At 41.9% G+C, this 21,452-nt stretch overlaps 1 protein-coding gene across 1 annotated transcript in view; it reads left to right on the top strand.

The window, feature by feature from the left end:
* DNAH9 (dynein axonemal heavy chain 9) overlaps positions 1-21,452 on the top strand; it is a 283,503-nt gene that overhangs the window by 97,181 nt on the left and 164,870 nt on the right. The window contains exons 27-28 of the mRNA XM_041000388.1: positions 13,620-13,776; positions 19,787-19,891. Coding sequence (XP_040856322.1) covers positions 13,620-13,776; positions 19,787-19,891 — 262 coding nt within the window. The remainder of the gene's footprint in view (positions 1-13,619; positions 13,777-19,786; positions 19,892-21,452) is intronic.

Below are 21,452 nucleotides of genomic sequence, written 5' to 3'. Positions count from 1 at the left end.
GCTGTGGAATAGAGCAGAAGGGGCGTAGGGCAGAGGTCCTCCAGGAACATAGCAAGCAAAATCAATGCGCTAGGCAATCAGGCACAGCTGGTTTCCAACACCAGCTCTAACACATACCAGTTGTTTGGCCACGAGAATTATCAACCTAGTTTTTGGTTTCCTCATATCAGAAATGCAGGCAGTAACCCACACCTCATGATTTTTGTGAGGACAAAGACAGTATTGCTTACAGTGTAGTATGAAAGAAATACTGAATAACTGACCTCTATTATTATTTGCTTATCCATCAATTGATCAACCAACCAGTGTATTTATTTAGCACTTCTCACTCTAGGAATATAATAATGAAAGCAAGGAAGTCCCAGTGATTAAGGAGTTCCTGAAGTATGTACATTCTCATGGATGCATGTATCATGACTTAGTGACGGAAACATTTCCTGCCCTTAAACATCAGTTCTAGTGAAGGTACACCCTGAGCACATGACATTTAAGGCTGTGGATGATTTGGGCGATGCTTGTTGGTAAAATTTTTAAATAGCTCAAACAGAAAAGGTACAATTTCATAGGGTACCAAGCCATATGCTACAAAATTTCTGAGAAAGGGACTCAGTGGGGAGCCCTCTGGGTGTGGAAAGTCCCTCCACGCCCACTAGGAAGAAGAGGATTAAGAGAGCTTCAGAGAAGAGATGATGTCTGATGTGAACCTTGAAGGAAATGCGGAATTGCAGTAAGCTTTCAGTGGTTTGTAATGGTGCTGTAGCGTGTTCTTGAAACCGTAGAGAAATCTATCCCTGTCCCACGTTTAACGGCATCTGTGAAAACCATTGTTGAAGTGATCTAGAAGTAGGCATTTACCCCAACAGTTAAGATGCAATGAAGACACCTACATCCCATATCTGAATGTTTGGGTACGAGTCCTGGCAATATTCTGATTCCAGTTTTTTGTCAATCTGTAGTCAGGTAGTTGACAATAGTGACACAAGTACTCAGACTGCTGCCACCCACGTAGAAGAGCTGGATTGAGTTCCTGAATCCTACCTCTGACCCATCCCTGTCCAAGTTCTCTGTGGGGTCAACCAGTAGATGGGAAATTAATCTCTCTCTAATTTTCTTGAAAAGTGGTCTAGAGCCTCAAAAGTGAAAGAGCTAGCCATTACTTTCTAGTAAGTGGAATATTGTGCACAAAGTCTAGAAGATGGAAAAACTTAAGGAATATTTCTGGGAGAGGGAGCACAGAGCCTCCTGATTTGGGGGAAGGAAGTCAATCATCTTGAAGTCAAGACCAGGGAGTGAGACAGATTCATTTCCTCATTCAGAAAGTGCTGATAAACTGTGGAAAATTTTTCCTCAAAGGAGTAAAACAGTGAGAACTGTACTTTATAAAGATTTATCTGACAGCAGAGCCTGGACAGAGAAGAGAAGAGGATAGGGCAATAAGGTCATGGTCCACGTGAGAAATGATGTTTTAATTCTGCTGGGACTTCTGTCCATCCTGCTAGGAGCTGGTGTCCTTTCCTGGTGATGCCTTTGAACACTAAATCTCTTCTCCAACAAAGATTTTTCATGTCTGAATGGCTGGCTCACTGAGACAAATGGCTCAAAATAAATGAAGAAATCGCCATAAATTGTGAAGGTTAGAATGGCCTGATAAGATCCTGTGCCATTTTTTTCGCTTAATTTCTTTCTCAGCCTGTTTTAAACAGTATTGCTTGTCTTTTAGTTAGATCCCTGCATCTGTCTCCAGATGTCTGATAAATATTTGCAAATTAGTTCAATTATAATAAAAATGAATGGAAAATGAGTAGTCTAAAGCCCTTAAAAATCCCAACATCATCCCTAGATGAAGACTTTGTGATTCATCTTCCCTAAAGTTTTTTTTTTCATTTCTTTAATTTATTTCACCACCTACTCTGGCACCCAGAATCCCACTCAAGCCACTACCCTTTAACACTTGCATCTCTCTTTTGGTAGGTGATCCCCTAGAGTCACATCACTATAGCTATTGGTTCGGTGGTTCTCCACTTCACCTACACTGAACTCTTCAGAGGACATGGTAATTCCCTGAAGCTTCCCTGATGCCTCACTCCCCATGCTCCAACCACTTGACCTCTTCTATCCCTTAGATCACTTGAAATTCATTGCAATGTGGCGTCTTCACTTCCCTGTGTAGAATGCCTTTCTTCAGGCTCTGTTCTACTGGTGCCTTCTCATTCATAAGTTCTAGGCTCAATTCTGAGGGCCTTCCCAGTTGTGCGCTCTCTCTCTCTCTCTCTCTCTCTCTCTCTCTCTCTCTCTCTCTCATACACACACACACACATAGCATATGACCCTAATAGTGACCCCTGATTATCTTCTTCCCAGTACTCTCGCTATTCTGAAATGGACTGGCTCATTCATCTGTTTATATGCTGGCTGTGTTTATCCTTTTTGTGAACTGGCATCTTTGTCGGCCCTGTTGGCTGCTTTCTCACCAGCTCTCATTAGGTGTTGCATATGGAAGCCCCAGACCAAAATAAAAGAATGGAGAAGAGAAATGACTTGAAAGTGAGATCTACCAAAGACCCTATTGTACCCTTGCTCTCAGACAGAAAGGAGCAACTAACTGTCCTGTCCTTTGATCTTAGCTGGGAGGTCATTTCCTCTCTACCCCAATTTAGGACACAAGGCAGATTAACACCTGTTCAAAAGGAGGCACAGATCTGTCTGCAACTGGGGTGGTAAAGGCAGCATTAACTGGAGTGTGTGTGCCTTGTGGGGAGATTGAAGGCATTTTACTTTATCCCAGTTAGTCGGAGGGGTTTTTCTAATGTGGATTGAAGTAAAAGTGGTCCCATTTCAAGCTGCAAGCAGGTTGAGTTGTGAGTGCTGCTGTTTTTATGATGATGCTCAGTAACGCATAGGAAGGGAGGATATCTGGTGCAGAATTCCTCTTGAAGTGAGTTTTTCTACTTACCTTGAAATCTGAGCTACTAGTTAAGGATGGACTAATGAAGCCGTTATGCATTTGAAAGATTTGATTAATGTGTGCCTTCCACTCTAGACTTTTTGATAAGCTTGTTCCATGATAACATTTAGTTTTACCCCCCAAAATGTATTTATTTGAAAGGCAAAGTGATAGAGGGAAAAAGAGAGATACACACACACACATCTTCCACTCACTGATTCATTCCCCACATGGTCATAGTGGGCAGGACTGGGCCATCTGAAGCCAGGAGCTTAGAGCTACTTCTGGATATCCCCTCGGGGTGATAAGGTAGAAGTGTTTGGACCATCCTCTTCTGGTAGGACCATCTACCTTCCCAAGCACAGTAGCCTAGGGTTAGATCAAATGTGGAGAAGTCAGTCACTGATAAGCTGCTGCATTGCAGGCAGCAGCTTAGCTTACTGTATCACAGTGCTGGCCCACATTTAGTTTGACCCACTCCCTGTGCTTCTCTCAGGACCCAGTACTATGTTTGTCACATAACAGGACTCTGAGAAATACTCCTGAATGTGAAAAAAAAAAAAAAAGAGTGTCTGAAATTCTGGTTATATACTTAGCTTCCCCATACCTTCCAGAACAATTTGTTTCTTTCCACTGGCATCTCAAATATTATCATTCTGAGTAACAAAAAGTACCAGACTTTTCTTTACCCTGCGGCTATGCAACTTCCCATGAGTTGAAGAAGATAACTATCTCTTTGGATTTGGAGGTCTTTTGTAAGCTAATGCCAAATCCTTTATATAGGAGAAGGGTAAACTTTTGACAATGAATTCTTTCTAAAACAGGGATGTATTATGTACTATGTGAAATGATGCAAGCACGAACCTGAAAGGAAAATTTGCTGCAAATAACAGTGAATACTGTATAGACCTTGACCTTGCTTTGCACGTTAGATGCCTTTGTGACAAAGTACTATAGAGTTGAATGTTTACATGGCATATTCCATTTTCTCATTGACTTCCATTATTATCTCCAGAAATGTTTTTGCACAGAAAAGAATTGGCCTCTACATAGAAAATCACAGTTTAAAGAGCATTCAGCCATTGCTGGTGTGCAGCCTGAGAACAGTTAATTCTCTGCTGCCAGAAGAATTAATCAAATGGACAATTGATCCGTACAACCTTTGCGCATTCATTAAAAGCACACCCGTATTACAGTACATTCCACTGATTATGCCTATTTCTTTGGAATTTCCCACTGCCTGGATGGGACTTGAATGTATAAATAGGCAGAATGGCTCAGCCATTGTCGCAGGTCTTTGGCACGACCCTAAGTTGAAGAACTAAATGGGAATATTTTTTCAGGCTGAACAAAAGCAGTTCTTACAACTTGTTTCACAACATTTGGACAATCTCCTCCCCTTGCCTTCCTTTCCCTCCCCTTCACACACAAGTGCCATTTTCTGCCCTGAGCTGTGTTAAGTGCTGTTTTAGTCAACCGCTTACCAATTTTGAGTGCTTCTTAATTTCTCAGGAACTACTGCAAGTAAGTGAGATATAATTGATGCAACGATCTTTGAAGGTGACTAGACAAGGGCACGGCTCGTGAAAATCCAACACTTCTTTTGAAGGCCTTCCCTGATATTTTTTACTGGGAAAAAATTTGAGAATGTAATAAGCTGCTAAAAAAGAAAAGTCACCCAGTGTTAACCATTGTCAATATTTAGTTGTTTCTACATGTGGATTTTGAAAAACAACGTTGAACTCATGTGCGATCTTTAAAATTTCACAGGCCGCTTGTTTTTACTTAACACCATATACTCCAAACATTCTTCTAAAACACTTTAATAGACTGAAACACAGTCTACTTGCGAGTATCCTATAAATTCAATCTCATAATCATATTTCGAGGCATACGAGTTACACTCCAGCCTTTGCTACTGAAGTGGCGTGGACTCACTTACATGTAACGTTTTGATCCAGTTTCTCATTATTTCTGTAGGATAGAGTCCAAGAATCAAAGACAGTTGCATGACACATGTACTGAAACAGTGTCCTTGAGACAAAATGCTGCTCCCACTATAACGAGGACTTTGTGATAGCACTACCTGCACAGCACTGACCAACACCAAGCACCACTGTTAGACTGTCCGCTGATCTTGTTTGTCAAAATTGTGTCTTGTTTGCCTCTGGATGTCCTCCATCACTCAGGCATTATTAGGGGTTGGTTGGCTATTAGATTTTTAGATTTTCTTCTCTAGTGAGTTATTTGTTACCATCATTGTCTGTTCCTCTCCAGGAAGTCACTGCTTGAAGTAGACATTTGTCCTAACAGTTAAGACAGCTTCAAGATACCTGTATCCAACATCAGAGAACTTGGGTTTCATTTCCTGGCTAGAGCTACTCAATCCCAGCTTCCTGCTAAGATAGGTCCTGTGAGGCAGTCATGACTGGCTCAGGTCACTGGGTCCCTGCCACCCACATGGGCGAGACTAGATTAAGTTAAACCTTACCCAGCCCTGGCTGCTGAAAACATTTGGGAAGTGATCCAGTTTCTCTCTCTCTCTTTCTCTCTCTCTCTCTCTCACACACACACACACTCTCTCTCTCTCAAATATAGATCTATGTCTCTGTATATATATGCATAGATACTAGATGAAAGACATTTAAATAGATACTGGAAGTAGTTTGGTGACACGATTAAGACACCACTTGAGATGCCCGCATCCCATATGAGAGTAGCTGGGTTGGAGTCCCCACTCCAGGTTCCTGACTTCAGACTTGTCTCTGCAGTTGTGGGCATTTGGGAAATGAACCAGCAAATGGAAGAGTCAGTCTCTCTCTTGTTCTCTCTCTCTACCTTTCAAATAAATAAAATTAAAAACACATAAACATACACAACACACACTGAAAGTCCTTGCTCATTTCAAGATCAACTTAGCATTAACTTTATTCTATTTTTTTTTCCTTTATATATTGTGAATTCCTTGGGAAAATCTTTGACTTACTGGCTGTTGAGTAGAGTGAAGCATATAAACAGAATCTTAGAATGTGTGGCCTCATTTTCTGGCCCTTTTGTTTATTTACTTTCCATCTCTATCTGTCTTTTGCTCATGATGATATATATTCACAGATTACTATGTTTTGTTTCTGATTAATATTCCATTTCATAGATGTATATTGTGTCTTTCCAGTTGTTGGAAAACATGGCACATAATACACCTTTAATCATTAACTGCAAGTCATTGTGTGGACATGACTTTTGTTTTCCTCACTCTTGGGTACTTACAAACCGGGGGAACTGCTGGGTCCTGAGATGCATTTATGTTTAACTTTTTAAGAAACAACCAATCTGTTTTCCAAAGTGATGGTATCATATTGCCTGTGGCTGTTTGGGGATTCCATCTGATCTGCACCCTTGCCAGTATTTACTATGGTCCGTCTCATTTATTAGAGGCAATTTAACAGATGTGAGCTGCTATCTCATCCGGGTTTTAATGTGTATTTGCATAAAATTAATGATGTTGAGCAACTTTTCCTGTTCGTTAACTATTGATATATCTTTAATGTGATTTTGTTCATATCTGTTGCCCAGTGTGTTTGATTAATCTGTTTTTCTTATTACTGAGTTGTGAGAATTCTTTGTATATTCTGGATACATTGCATGTGTTTGCAAGTATTTTATCTTTTCATTTTATTAGCGATACTTCGTGAAATACAAATGTTCTGAATTTTGTTGAGGTCCAATTTATTGATTTTTACTTTGAAGATTATGTTTTTGATATTGTAACTAAGAAGTCATTTCCTAATGTCATTATACCTACCATTTTATTTCCTTTTTCATATATGAAAATATTCATTTTTGTATAGTTACCTTCCATACTGCCTAGTGTTACAAATTCTAATCTCTGGAGTCTTAAGTAACTCATGGAATTTCTATGTTTGTCAAAATATAACAAACATAAAAATAATATAAAGCAACTGCAACTATTTGGGTTTAAACACTAGCCCTGCTATTATTTTTTATTGGAGCATTTGGGAGAGTTTCAAAAAACTCCTGTAGAAAATTAAATGAGCTTATTTTTGAAGATAAAATAACTAACTTTTAAAATTCATGCATAGTCTTTTTCATAATGGACTTTCCATGAACTTTTTGAAGATTCTTTTGAGCATGAGACATGCGACATTGTGGGAGATACTCAGCAGGGCCAGTAAGCAGAGGGAAAGATGAGCAGCCCTCATGGAGGGAGTTCTCAAACCCCCTTGGTCGAAGAAGGAGAGCTTACAACTATGGACATTAAAGCTAAGGACATTTTAAAAATTTCAAATTAAATGTCAAAACATTATAAAAGAAACAGATTTGTCTTAGGTTGGTGCTAAGGATGTTCCTCTTTTCTGATTTTTGTGTTGAGCTTGAACCACCGTGTAACCACACTTCTATGCTACTGGCACGCACGTGCTGGCAAGATCAGTTTGCATCTGCCACTCTTTACATTCCACTTTGTTACATGTGGCACTTCGTGTTTGTTTTAATTCATTTGAAAGGCAAAAGGACAGAGACAGAAACAGAGCTCTCCCATCTGCTGGTTCTCTTCTCCAGTGCGCCCAAACAACTTCAGCTGAACCCAGGAGCTGGGCATGCAGGGCAGTGAAGCTTACCCTTGTGGATGGCAGGGAGTCAACTAGTTGATCCATTACCTACTGTTTCCCCAGGTGAGGACTAATAGCAAGTGGGGCCAGAACAGGACGTGGGGCCAGGACTCAAACCCTAGGAATCCCATGTGAGATGCATTTGATCCAAGTGCCATCTGAACTGCTATGCCAAGAGACCTATCCCAGTTATTTTAGAAGCTAGACATAGTCTGAGTTTTGTGAGTCTCCAGTATAAGCAAATTCAAACTCTCAACAAAAATATAGAACATTAGGGAGCTGAGTCCTTTGTGTGTGGTTGGAGACTCCCATTGCGTGTATACTGTTGCATTCAGGTTCTTGGCAATGGTTCTTGAACAATATCAGAGGCAGAATTCTAAAAGTGACATGCCCTCCCCCACCACCATAATGACCCTCACTCTGTATTTTTAAAAAATTAATATTATTTTAAAGGAAGATTTACAGAGAGGAGAAACACAGAGAGAAAGATCTTCCATTTCCTGGTTCACTCCCCAAATGGCCACAATGTCCGGAGCGGAGCCAATCCAAAACCAGAAGCCAGGAGCTTCTTCCAAGTCTCCCATATGGGTGTATAGTCCAAGAACTTGGACCATCTTCTGCTACTTTCCCAAGCCATAAGCATGAGCTGGATGGGAAGTAGAGCAGGCAAGAAACAAACCAGTGCCCATATGGGATGTCAGTGCTTGAAGGTGGAAGATTATCCTGTTGCACCATGGCACTGGCACCGACCCTCGAGTTTTGTATAATCTACCTTGGCATGTGTGTGAAAACTGTGACTAAGACTATGTTATCAATAATTGTGTTTCATAATTATGAAATTATGAAAGGGAAATTATCTGTGTGGGTCTCATGTAGTCACACAGACATTGCATTAGCAGAGCTTTGTCCTGACTCCAGGCAGGAGGAGAATTCAGAAGAGCTGAGGCGCAAGAAGAACCTGACATCATTCAGAAGACAGGGAGCACAGGTGAGGCAGGTAGCCTGCTCTCCAGGACTTGAGACAGCCTCTGGCAGCAGCACCCATTGGGCACCTTGGTCCTACAACTGATTGGAAATATTTTTTTAAATTTTGCTTATATATTTGAAAGGCAAAGTGACAGAGAGGGACACACAAAGAGAAAGGCAGAGATCTCCCATCTGCTGCCTCACTCCCCACATGGCACAACCGCCAGGGTGAAGCCAGGAATCAGAAACTTCATCCATGTCTGCCACATGTGTGACAGGTACCCAAGCCAAGCATTCTTCAAGTGAACTAACAGATGGAAGATCTCTCGCTGTCTCTCACTCTCTGCACTATCCCTTGCAAAGAAAGAATATTTTAGAACAAATGGGTGTTGTTTTAGGTCTCTACGTACCTGGCCATGTTTTTCATAGTGATAGAAAAATTATTGTAAACTAACCATGATTTCACAGTTCTGGAACGATCCAGACTCCATCTCCGTGACAGCCACAAACTGTTCATTACCGAAATCAAGGTACAGCATCTCCAATACTTTCTTTATCTGCTGATTGAATATCTGTATCACAAAAAGGTGCATTTAATATATTTATTATCTCCAAAAAAATAATACCTTGAAAATAGACTGGCTTTGTACTTTTCAAGTTCCTTTCAAATCTCTTGTCTCATCTAATCCTCATCAGAGCCTGGTGGGACAGATAAGAACGCAATCTGTAGACATCATTTGGCCAAAGAAAACAAGACTAATTTTGGCTCAAAGCTACAAAGGCCTTTCAAACAATTGAAAGCAGCCAACAGTGTAAAGGGCTGCCTTCTAGGATAAGCCATGAATTGCTGGAAGAAAGGGCAATGTGATCATATCGAAAGAACTTAATAGGAGAGAGCTTGGCACAGTTAAAGAGTCAAACAGCTTCACCTCTGAAGTCTCCTCCAATACTAAGATTGTGAGTTTCCACTGCAGCCAAACTAAACTAATCCATCATCACATTTGGAAGGCTGTTCTCAGTTGAGGAACCTTCCTAAATTGAACCTGCCACATTCACCCTGGCCACTGCTTTTGCAGTAGCAAATTTACCTAAATGCCTTTGGAGAAGAAAAATAGTAGGTGTTATAGCTTAACAATATTCTCCCTGCCCTGTTATTTTTGGAAGGACAGAATTTTTAATTACTTGACCGCATTTCACACATGCTTCATAGTGAAGCCAAGATCTGCAATTCTGCCCAGCTCCAGAGTCCTTGCTTTATGTCACTGTTGCACAATTTCTTGACCCTGTTAAGAAACAGGCTGAGGAGTTGACTTGGGTGGACTTCCTAGAAAGATCCCAGAGGGATTCCTAAAGCAAGGATGCATCTGAGGATACAGGACAGCCTGAAGCCTCAGTAGCCCATTCGTAGTGTTTACATCTCCTTCGACACTTGGAAGCACTGCTTATCTCTTGTCTTCGTGTTTGCTCATGGCTTGAGCTAAGGCCCCACTGGCTTTAACCAGTTATTAGAACTCATGAGAAAGCCCACTTTGTCCTTCAGTCTGTCCATCTGTGAAACAGAAGGGATGGTTTAGTTGACTTAGAAACTCTTTCCCAGCTCTCCATTTCTATTATCGATGGAAAATATCTATTATATGTGTGTTTATATACACATATACACACTACATGTAGTATACATATTATATATAGTATGTAGTGTATATAAGACATATATGTAGTATAATATACTATTTTAATGATTTATCCCAACTATTTATGTAGATAATTGGAAGCTCAATGGATGCTCAAAAAGAGATGAACACCTAGAATGTTTTTTCACAGGATTCTTAAGTTTTTATGTGTGTATGTGTGTGCGTGAGAGACAGAGCAAGAGAAATCCTAGACTTCTCGAAGGCCCAAGTTCTTCAGAGTTCAGATTGCTTTAGAGTCCAGCAACTGCTGAAGCCTGGGATTGCCCTCTGGCCACAGAGAGGCAGCCGATGAACAGGAAGGAGTGGAGAGGACTGTGTAAGCTTGGTGATCACCGGGATTCTGCTAGTGAAGGCAGCTGCCTTTTCCATTTGGAGGCACAAGACTGTGAAAAATAGTTCTAGGAGAAGTCTGGATCTGGGAGAAGTGAAAAGCATGGGACCAGTCTGGAGCCCAAAACTCAACACCCAGAAGGGCAGGTGCAGTTAAAGGAGCACAGAGAGCTCTAAGATTTGGCTGTGAATGTTTAAAAGAGGAGACTTATGCTGTTAAATGCTAATAGCAGCCAAGAGGAAAGAGACAAGCCCAGCTTTCTTCCAGAGTCCTGACACATCTCACTGTGCTTCTTGACTCCTCTGATGGTTGAAATTCTAACATTCACATGAAGAGTGAGGCGGTTGCATGAGCCCAGCTCACCAAGGGTTAAATGCAGACCAGAGCCCCTAATGAGCTGAATCTTTGCATTTCTATTGCACAGGACAGCTAGATGAAATAACAGTTTATATACCTCTCCTCTCTGCCTGGGGAGCCTACCTTCCTAGGTTTCTCTTTCAAAGGACAGAACAGATAAGGAAATTTTATACTTAATTAGGGAAAAAGACGGGGTCTTATTTCTAGTCCTTTCAAAACCATTTTGGTTTTAGGCTTAGTGAAGTCTGCAGAGACCCAGCCGGCATCTGGCATGAAAGGCATTAATTAAGAACTTCTGGTCAACTTGAGGCATTACATTCCGAAACACAAAGGATTCATTTGAAAGGGCCTTCCAACTGCACATCCTGTTAGTCGACAGTCTCTGCATTGATTTGCTGGCTATTAAATGGACCAGTGGCTCATTTTTCACAGTTTTATTAAGGTACAGATCATGTGCCTAAGGTTCACCATAGTAAACATGCAATTCAATTTCTTAGTCAGTAAGCAATAATTGGGTGCCTATCACCACAATCCAGTTTGGGAACATTTTCTTCACTCTGTTTTACCCTGTTTCCATCTGGTAGCCGCTTATCCGCAGACTGCCCCTGTTTGTCATTATGGACGTTTTATCCAAGAGAAATAACAGTTATATAGTCTCTCGTATATGACTTCTTTCACGTGCCATAATGTTTCTATTGTTTATACGTTTTTGTAGTATGGTAACTACTCATTCTTTATACTGATGAGGAATCTCTCCTGACGTGGAGATGCTACATTCTTTGTCCATTCACGGTCTGTGGACATTTGTGTTGCTTTCAGTCTTCGTCGTCGTTGCTGCTGCAATGAATGTTGTGATAGTGAACGAGATGTGTGAACAAGTGAATGCTATGCTGTGCGCATTTTTTGCGTGTGAGCACACATTCTTATTTGATGTGAGTGGATTTCTAGGAAGGAAATATGGCTGACGCATACAACAAACTTGGCTTTTTTAAGAAACTGCCAAAAGGTTTTCCAAATTGGCTGTGCTTTTAGGCACTGCTCTCAGAAATGTAAGTGGATTTTAACTTTTCTATATCCTCATCATCGCTTGTTACTGTTTATTATTATTATCATATTATTATTATCATCCCAGTAAGTGTGAAGTAATATACCAAACTAGATTTCAATCACATTTCCTTGATGACCAATCATCTTGAGCACCATTAAGTCTTTTTTTTTATTTCTTAAAAATCTTTTATTATTATTATTATTTCATGATACAGTTCAATAGGACCCGGGGATTTCTCTTATCCCCTCATCAATTCTCTATACCTCATCACCCACCACCAAGTTCCCCTATATCATTACTAAAGTACAGTTCTTCATACACAGTCATATGTCCATTATTAAGGGCATGGACAATGGCAGAGTCCAGTATCCTATTGTCATATAGTAAACAGTTTAATTGGGAGCCCATCTTTAGTCTGGAAGTAGAGATGCAAACTGTATTGTATCCTCACATCTGAATAAGTTAGTCTCCATTTCACAGTTACTGTATAGCCCATTAAATGAAAAACCACAAGACAAAATCAACAATAGAAAGAAAAATAGAAATATACAATGTCATGAAGTTGAATTACAAGCTGTTAGATATGATAGTTGCCATTACACAATTGCTATACATCCCCTTAAATGAAAAGCCACAAAAACCATTAAATCTTAACACTAAATGGAAATGTTGGGAATATTTCAAAAAGGCTTATGGAAAATGGAATTAACATTTGTTCATTTTGGTGCAAAAAATTGGACATCCATTTGTAATTTTTAACAGTATGTATTTGTGAACTTTTTAGTAATCTCAGCCTGTATAGACTACAACTTTTTTTTCTGTGCACCAGAATAAATTTATATTTTAGTCTTGTTTTTCCTGAACTTTTAGGCGTAAAGCGTGCATAAAACTAACATGAATAAATTTAATAGCATATTTATTGGTAAAAAAAATAGTTATGGGAGGATTATGGAGCTTGCAAGACTGATTCATTCATTCATATGTTTCATAGTTTTGGAAGGCCTGTGTATGCCCACAACAATGTTAAGTTCTGAGGATGAAACAATGAGTAAGCCATGGCCCTGCCTTCAGGTATCTTGCAAAGGCCAATCTGGAAGATGGGTGTGATAGGTATTGCAGGAAGTTAAAGTAGAGTAGAAGCTTGGAATGGGCACGGGCGTCTGCTTTATCACCCAAGTGCAGGGAGTCCAGGAACACTTGGTAGGTAATGTCACGTGTGTTCCGAAGGATCTAGGCGTCATTAACCAGGCAAACATTGAAGAACAGCATCCAGGTGGTCCCAAAGCGATGGGGACAGATGGCAGGAGGAGAGATGGAAGACAAACACATATTTTGTGTCTGGTAAATGAGTGTAACTTCAGACAGCAGGATTGTAGAGGGTCAGAGAACAAGTCAGAAGGGCAGTGGGAGATGAAGCTAGCGAGAAGGCAGGGACAAGTGTAAAATGAGCCTCCCGGAGAGCCATGGATGCCTTGGGGAACGCCTGTCGAGATGAGAGTGCCCTTTAGAAAGTGAGGAGGGTGAACTCAGAGCCTTCCCTTGCAGAAACTCCGCCAGACCGCATCCGGTCTTGAACTCCTGGTTCTCTCTCCCTGGGACCCAGCAGGGTCTCCTGTGACACTAAAACTGACCGTGACTCTCCTGTGTTTGACAGGTGCTACATAACCCTCACCCAGTCTCTGCACCTGACCATGAGTGGGGCTCCAGCAGGACCGGCAGGCACAGGCAAGACCGAGACCACCAAGGACCTAGGCCGAGCACTGGGCATCATGGTGTACGTCTTTAACTGCTCAGAACAGATGGACTACAAGGTACAGGTTGACCCAGCTTGGGAGGGAGTAAAAAAGGAGTGGCAGCCCAAACCAGGCGTGAGGTTTACTCACTGTCTTGCCAGCAAGCTCCCCAGCTCTCAGAGCCCAGACAAGTTATCTGCTTGCTCGTTCATGATACATCTAGCATTTTTGGCCCACGAAACTTGTTGGTCTCCCTGTAAAACTCTGATTTGAAAAAGAGAGGCTGTCCCATGGATTAGGATTCCCACAGTGAGCTTTGTGAACACAAGTGGGTAACTTTGCCTTTTTCAGCTTCCTTTCATCCTCTGTCAAGTAAAAAAAAAATTTATATTATATATATATGTCTGCCTTGGCAGACATTTGTGAAGTGAACCAATAGATGGAAGATCTCTCTCTCTCTCTCTCTCTCTCTCTCTCTTCTTCTCTGTCACTCTGCCTTTCAAATAGATAAACTAAATCTTTTGTAAAAATGACAGTTCTGGACTGATGCAATAGCCTAGTGGCTGAAGTTCTCACCTTGCATGCACCAGGATCCCACATGGGCAATGGTTCGTATCCTGGCTGCTCTGCTTCCCATCCAGCTCCCTGCTTGTGGCCTGGGAAAGCAGTCAAGGATGGCCCAAAGCCTTGGGACCCTGCACCCATGTAGGAGACCCGGAGGAAGCTCCTGGTTCCTACCTTCAGATTAGCTCAGCCTGGCTGTTCACTTGGGGAGTGAACCAGCGAACAGAAGATCTTTCTCTCTGTCTCTCCTTCACTCTGTAAATCTGACTTTCCAATACAAATAAATGAATCTTTTTTTTTTTTTGAAGTGACCATTCTCCAAAGTATCTAGTAGGGACAGAAAATTCTACAAAGACAGATGTGACTTCTGTAAACAGAGTTAACTCTTACTCACAGCAAGAGATGCCCACAGAAGGCAAATGTGAAACTGATATTGTTCATTCAGTCCTGTACTCATAAATTTTTTAAAATGAATGCATTATAAATTGAGTCACATAAAAAATCAGAAAAACAAAAGATCCACGTAAGAAATATCCTGTTCACACCTGGATTTCTTCTTTTAAAAAATGTAATAACAATTTGTCTCATTAACTCGTTACCTTTTTTTTTTACTATGTTTTGTACATTTTTGTAAACTATCTTCAGATTCTTTTGCAAGCAGGAGGATAGGTAAGTAAATTTAGAGTCAACAAAAAAAAGAAAACAGTTGCATTCAATAGATTAAATATTTATATATTATCATGTGATTATTGACTGTAAAAACTGTAATACAGAAGCAATTTTGAGACTGCAAGATTACACTTGCAGTTAAAGAGTTATAGAACTCTTCAAATGATCTATGGCATTAACAATTTCTCTAGTATCTGACTGTGCTGTGCAGAGTGGAGATTGCTGTCGCACCACATTTTCTCATCGCAAAAAAACAAAATTAGGAGCCAGAGCCAAAATAATTGCCCTCCCTAGGGGGTGGTCTGCATCCCTCTAAATTTTGACACAGCTTCTTTTATTGATGAATACGTGGAGCTAATACATGTTTTTTTTAAGCAAGGCTGAAAGAAAAAGGAATTTTGCTCCTTAGGTGAACAGGCTCAGCCTTTAGTGATTACTTTAAGCTTCTAGATTATTCCGTAGTTGGGCACCGACAGCCTTGCTGCAATAAGTGTAGTCTCTCAAGGGGCATATGCTACAAGATACACTTAGATTTAGATGTGAATGATGGTGCAAAGTCATACCTTGTGTAGCAAACAGGAAGAGATGATTTGGCTGTATGGCTAATGGTCGCTAAAGCTACTTGCTTTCAAATCCTCTCAAAAATAATCACTGAAAAAAAATCAGCTCACCAATGCCTTAAAGAAGACACAGGGAGAAGAGACCATCTGAACTGTGAGTGCAGCTTTGGGTCATCACGACAGATTAGAGAAACCTCAGTGGGCACAGTCATAACAGAACATGCCAGAAAGAAAGTGATCTCAGGCAGCACACATCCCTTGTAACCAAACAGTCCCACTCAACTGTTTGCAGACCATCCCTGCTCTGTGGTAGCCAGCTGTCCAGTGCCATCTTTTCATCGCACAGTTCCCCAGCAATTGAGCTGAGTTACTGAGTCTTGCCATTGCTCAGCATCTCTGGAGCATCATGAGAGGATACCAGACATAGGTAACTAGGGAGATGGAGGGACCACACATAATAACTAGATAATGGATGTATCATACAGAGTTGACAAACAGGTGCATTGATGGATTCAGGGCAATATTATAGATGGATGATAGACTGGTGATAGGTAATACATATTACACAGACGAAAGCTGTATGGGAAAAAAAAGATGAAAGGAAAGAGATGAAGGGGGACAGTAAAGGAGACAGAGATGGACAGAATATAACCTAGTCTATAAGGAAAGGCGAAACATCAAAGAAATAATGAGAGGAGTTAGCACCGATACTATATAGTTCAGGGTGCTAATGAGTGTTCTATGAACTCTAAGCCCAGAGAGTTATGGAATGGAGGGAGAACCACAGAGTAAACCTATCAGGAAAGGCTTAGCAGATGATGTAGACCCAGGCAAAGCTGTTTCAGTTTTGGGAGAAATGATCCTTTCAAACTGGGCTCATGCCATTTCAATACTACCTACACCATTAACAAGACATGAACAAGTGATGTGCACAGCCAATTCCTTCCCCCATCCTTATTCTATCCTCACCTCCCAAGCTCATCTCTCAGGGCCAGGCTGGGAGCAGAAGCAAGGAGAAGGAAGGAAGGCTCAGAACAGACTGAGAGATCGTTTGGGTGTATCCATCACAATACACAAAGCAATGTTCTGGTCACATCTCTCCAGAGCAAAATCTAGGAATAAGCATGAAATCATGGCCACGCTATCGTAGGCACAATTAGGAGACAAGGGATCAGGAAGGGGAAGGACCAAAAAGCCATTGAAAGGACCTCTCCTCGATGTGGTGGACTACAGAAAGAGCCTGCAGGCATGGCAATAGGACTAAAATCAGAACCGTGGCATTCACAGAAGATACCTCGAACAACCAGATGATTTGAGATAGGAAGAAACTGAAGACGGCAAAGACCCTGGTGAGAATAGTGCAGTCATTTGAACTGGAGGATACATAGAGCCAGATAAAGGGGTCTGAAAAATGGAAAAGGGAGGGGAAAAAAACAAGAAGTTGTTTTACAGTGCAGCCTAAGGAAAATGGGTACACTGTGGGTGGGGAGGCAGAGAAATTCAGAGGTGAGTTTAAGCTGTGGCCAGGGATCCTCACCATCTCTTTTTGCCTAGAAATTCTGGAAAACTATGAGCATCATCCTAGTTGGCTGCTTAAGGACCGGGGCTGTAGGTGGCATACAGTGGACACAGAACACTGTGAAGACTCAGAGACAGTGGGAAGTTTCCACTTTACTCCATTAACAATCACTGGAAAACCCATAGTGCTCGTCATGGTCTCTGGGCATGGCTGCAATTTTCATCCTGAGCTGTTCTTTATATTGTAACTGCAGCAGTTTCCCTCTTGACCTCAATTTGGAGAGGCTATTGCAGAAACACCAGATGCTCTTGAACCTGCAATGTCTAAGGTTATTTCTGAAGCTCTCTCTGGCAACCATACTGTAGATGTTACACTTCTCCCTGGGACCACACATTGCCCCAGTTTCTGACACGTCATACGCCCGCTCTTCCCCTTCCTAACTCTCCGATTCCTCAACACCTCGCTTGCATTAGCCAATCTTCTTTTATAACCTCCTGGTTTATGTGTATGCTAATGACTCCCATGTTATTTTTTTTAAAGATTTATGTATTTTTATTGGAAAGTCAGATTTACAGAGAAGGAGAAACAGAGAGAAAGATCTTCCTTCTGCTCATTCACTCCCCATGTTCGAAGCCAGGAGCTTTTCCCAGGTCTCCCATACTTGTGCAGGGTCCCACGGCTTTGGACCATTCTCTACTGCTTTCACAGGCCACAAGCAGGAAGCTGGAGGGGAAGTGGAGCAGCTGGGATATGAACTGGTGCCCATGTGGGATCCTGGAGCAAACAAGGAAAGGACTTTAGCCACTAAGCTACTGCGCCGGGCCATCCCATGTCTGTTCTTCACCCAGCTGTGTGTTGGGGTGACTAACAGAGGTGACAGAGTCTAGAAGTTCTGCTGCAGGACCCTGGGATAATAAACATCCACCACAGAAACTCCACAGTTTTCTCAAGGCATTCAAATTCTGATATAAATGATAACTTGGTAAAAATGAGTTACGAAGTATAGGTTTTGGCACTTGCTCTGTGACACTGTGAGTGAAGCCACCATCCAATGCCTTACATCCTGTAGGGTTGCCGGTTTGATTCCCAGCTGCTGCATTTCCAATCCAACACCTTGTTAATGTGTCTGGAAAGAAGCAGAAAATGAAACCAAGTGCTTGGGCCCCTGCATCCATGTGGGAGATCCAAATGAAGCTCGGGCTCTTGGATTTGGCCTGGTTTGGCCCATCACTGAATGTTGCAGCCATCTGAGAAGTGAAGCAGAGAATAGAAGTGCTCTCTGTCTCTCTACCCGCTGCAACTCTATCTATCAAATAAATAAATGAACCCCTTTATAAAAAAAAAAATAGAAAATAAAAGAATGTAGTATTTACTGAACTTGCTTGACTTTGGAAATCCCTCCCCCTTTAAGGAACATCGCTCCAATCTGAAATTCCACAGAAGAATTCTTGGAAACTACTGCAGATATTCACTTCCTTGCGAAATTGATCCCTCTAGAACACTTGGACCTGTTCCTCTCTGGACTTCATCACATTTGTAGTTGATATTATTCATGGGAGCCACTGCTCATGTTGCCATGTTCTGGTTTTCGTGGCATACCTATTGCCACAGTCTAACCAGAGGTTCTTAGAGGGGCTCAGTTGCAGATTCCTGGCTTTGCCCTAGTGCAGAATTAACTGTTGCAAGCATTTGAGAAGTGAACCAGCCATTGGAAGATCTTACTCTGCTTTGGTGTGTGTCTCTCAAATAAATGCTCTAAGGAAAGAAGTAATAATACCTACTGAATACATGGACAGAATTTCTCCACCATCGGTGTTTTGCTTTGCTCCATGGTTTACTAGTTCACACTGATTGCCCAGAATGGATTTTAGTCTGAGGAAAATGTTCTTTCCTTCAAAATTGTTTCTTTGCCCTCATTTCAAAGGATTTACCTGTAGTCCATTTTATGCAGACGTTGTCTCTCTCCGTTTCCAGCTTATTTATTTCCAAGTTACTTATTTCTGTAGGTGCCTAGGTATTATTATTTGACAATGGAGTGACACAGAGAGAGAACACAACTGAAAGGAGAGAGAGAGAGAGAGAGAGAGAGAGAGAGAGAGAGAGAGAGAATCCTTCCTTCTGCTTGCTCTCTCCTGCAGATACCTGCAGAGATGGTCTAGGCCAAAGGCAGGATCCAGGAACTCTCTCCGAGGCTCCCACGTAGGGAGTACCTGAATCACCACCCGAGGCCTGCCAAAAGATGACTGAGCAGGAAGTTGAACAGGGAGTGGAAGAAGGAATTGATCCTGAGCACTGGGGTATGGGGTGTGATACGGGATGCAAGCATCCCAAGTCACAGCTTAACCAACTGCATCATAGCGCCCACATCTAGGCCTGGATTTAAAGATCCAAGACAAACTTTTCCATCAACTCATACCAAACGCAGAGTGGAAGGCTTTTGTTGTTTCTGTTTATCAGTAGAGTGTAAGAAAAAACATCTTTTATTCATTGCCTGGGATCTTGAAAGCTTCGGAATCAACAATAACACAGCCCTGGTGACATTTTAAAGAAGTTACCGTCCAAGTGCCTTGAAAACGTTCTTTTGATCCCACAACTTAGGTTGGCACCCATCACCATCGGACATTTCATGGTTCTTGAAAATTTAATACATATTTCTGACCAGAAGTCTTTAGGGGGCTGGGAGTACCTACAACAAACAGGTTGCAAAATGACTTAGACATGTATCGGTAGGCCGATACTGCACTGTTGGTAATTTCATCTCTGCTTTTCTCTGCAGTCTTGTGGCAACATCTACAAAGGCCTTGCTCAAACTGGTGCATGGGGCTGTTTTGATGAGTTCAATCGAATCTCTGTGGAAGTCTTGTCAGTGGTGGCAGTACAGGTATGGTGGGGGGGTGCAGGTAAGAAGGGACACAAATTGGGGAAGGGGTGTTATCTCACAGTCTTCATACTAAGCATTGTTGAAAGTCTACATCCCCCTGTTTCCAACCTCTCCTCAGCATCTACTTCCCTTTCTCTCATTCCCCTTTCTCCATCTTCCAAAATCAGGCTCAAGGGAGGCCCCCCTCTCCAGGAAGGGTCTCTTGCTGATACCCACACATCAGATCCATCCACTGGCTGTGAGGCTCAGTTTCCTCTCTGTGAAAAGGAGATCAAGAATCCCTATTCTCCTAGGTATGTATAAGTGTAAGAAAGGACCATCCAAGTCAACAGAGTTCAGCTTCTTGGAAGGTTCCCACGCTGTGCCTCTGAACTGGGACTAAGATCCCAGCTTTTTCATTTCCTGTTGGAGTCGTTGGGCAAATCGCTACCAGCCATTCACTGTCTCACGAAAATCGGCAGGTCACTGGTCAATAAGGCAATGCCCAAGAACCATTGGCCCTACTGTGTATTAAAATAGACACAGAATTTTCCTTATTTTTGAAACTGCTTTGCCTGAGGTCAGTAACAGGTTCTGCAAGATCAATTTGTTCTCTTTTGTTTCTGGAATTGAGTAAATTCAACCTGGAATTCCCTAGTGCTGTCACACTCTAGTCTGGGAAGACACCCACAGGAGACATTCTCAAGAAAGTGGTCTGACAACAGTCGCAGCAGAATCTGAGCTGGTAACATTTAAAATCATACGCCCATCCAAGGAGAAAATTGCACTTAATTATTCACATGGTAATCCAGGCTGGCATATTGGTTCAGAAGCCGCACCAGCTGCTGACAGTTCTCCTCCCTCACCCTCCCCTCTCCTCCCCTCCACTCACTCTCTGCCCGTCTGCACTCCTCTCCCCAGGAACTTCTACAAAAGCCATGGTGCTTCAGAGGTTTTGTTACAGGCTATTTTCACATCCATGTCAGACTGGTTAAGCAGAATTGCAATTCTACTCAAGGGGGAAAAAAAAATGAAACTGAGTGTGGCAATTCCAAGTAAGATTATCTCTGCTATTTTTAAAATGTATAGGTTACCATCACTTCTTATTTTTTTTTTAGAATCTCTTTGCTACTCTTGTAAATCTTAGATTTGCTAAGTCTGTGCCATCCTGCACTTCCACCCTCTTGTACCCTTCCATGCTCTCTGGCCAGGTGTCCAGGGAGCTGGACTAAGGCAGGAAGTGCAAAAAGTAGAACAGTTAGCAAGGACCCCGCCGAAAGGGTCCAAGTACTGCAGGCGCTGCACGAATGCCCCGGTTCCAGAGCCAAGGGAGCTTCTCATGCAACACTCTCTATGGAAGAACTTAAGGTCTAATGTAAAAAAAAAAAAAAAAAAGATTTAAGAAGTGGTGAGTGGGCTGCACTTCCTGAACTCCAATCTGCCATTGCAGAGGAAAGCATGCAATGAGCCAGGCAGGATCGTAGGAGCACATGTCCCCTGGTGGGGAGGAAAAGGCTTGGAAAGAGAAAGATCCCGGTCAGGGGGAGGGAGAAGGGAGGGAACACAGACTGGGCTATGTCCC

The sequence above is a fragment of the Ochotona curzoniae genome, unplaced genomic scaffold, assembly GCF_017591425.1.
Source record: "Ochotona curzoniae isolate NIBS_2020 unplaced genomic scaffold, NIBS_Ocur_1.0 scaffold_2453, whole genome shotgun sequence".
Lineage (NCBI taxonomy): Eukaryota > Metazoa > Chordata > Mammalia > Lagomorpha > Ochotonidae > Ochotona > Ochotona curzoniae.
The sequence above is the reverse complement of the archived record's forward strand: the minus strand, read 5'-3'. Positions and strand labels throughout refer to the sequence as shown.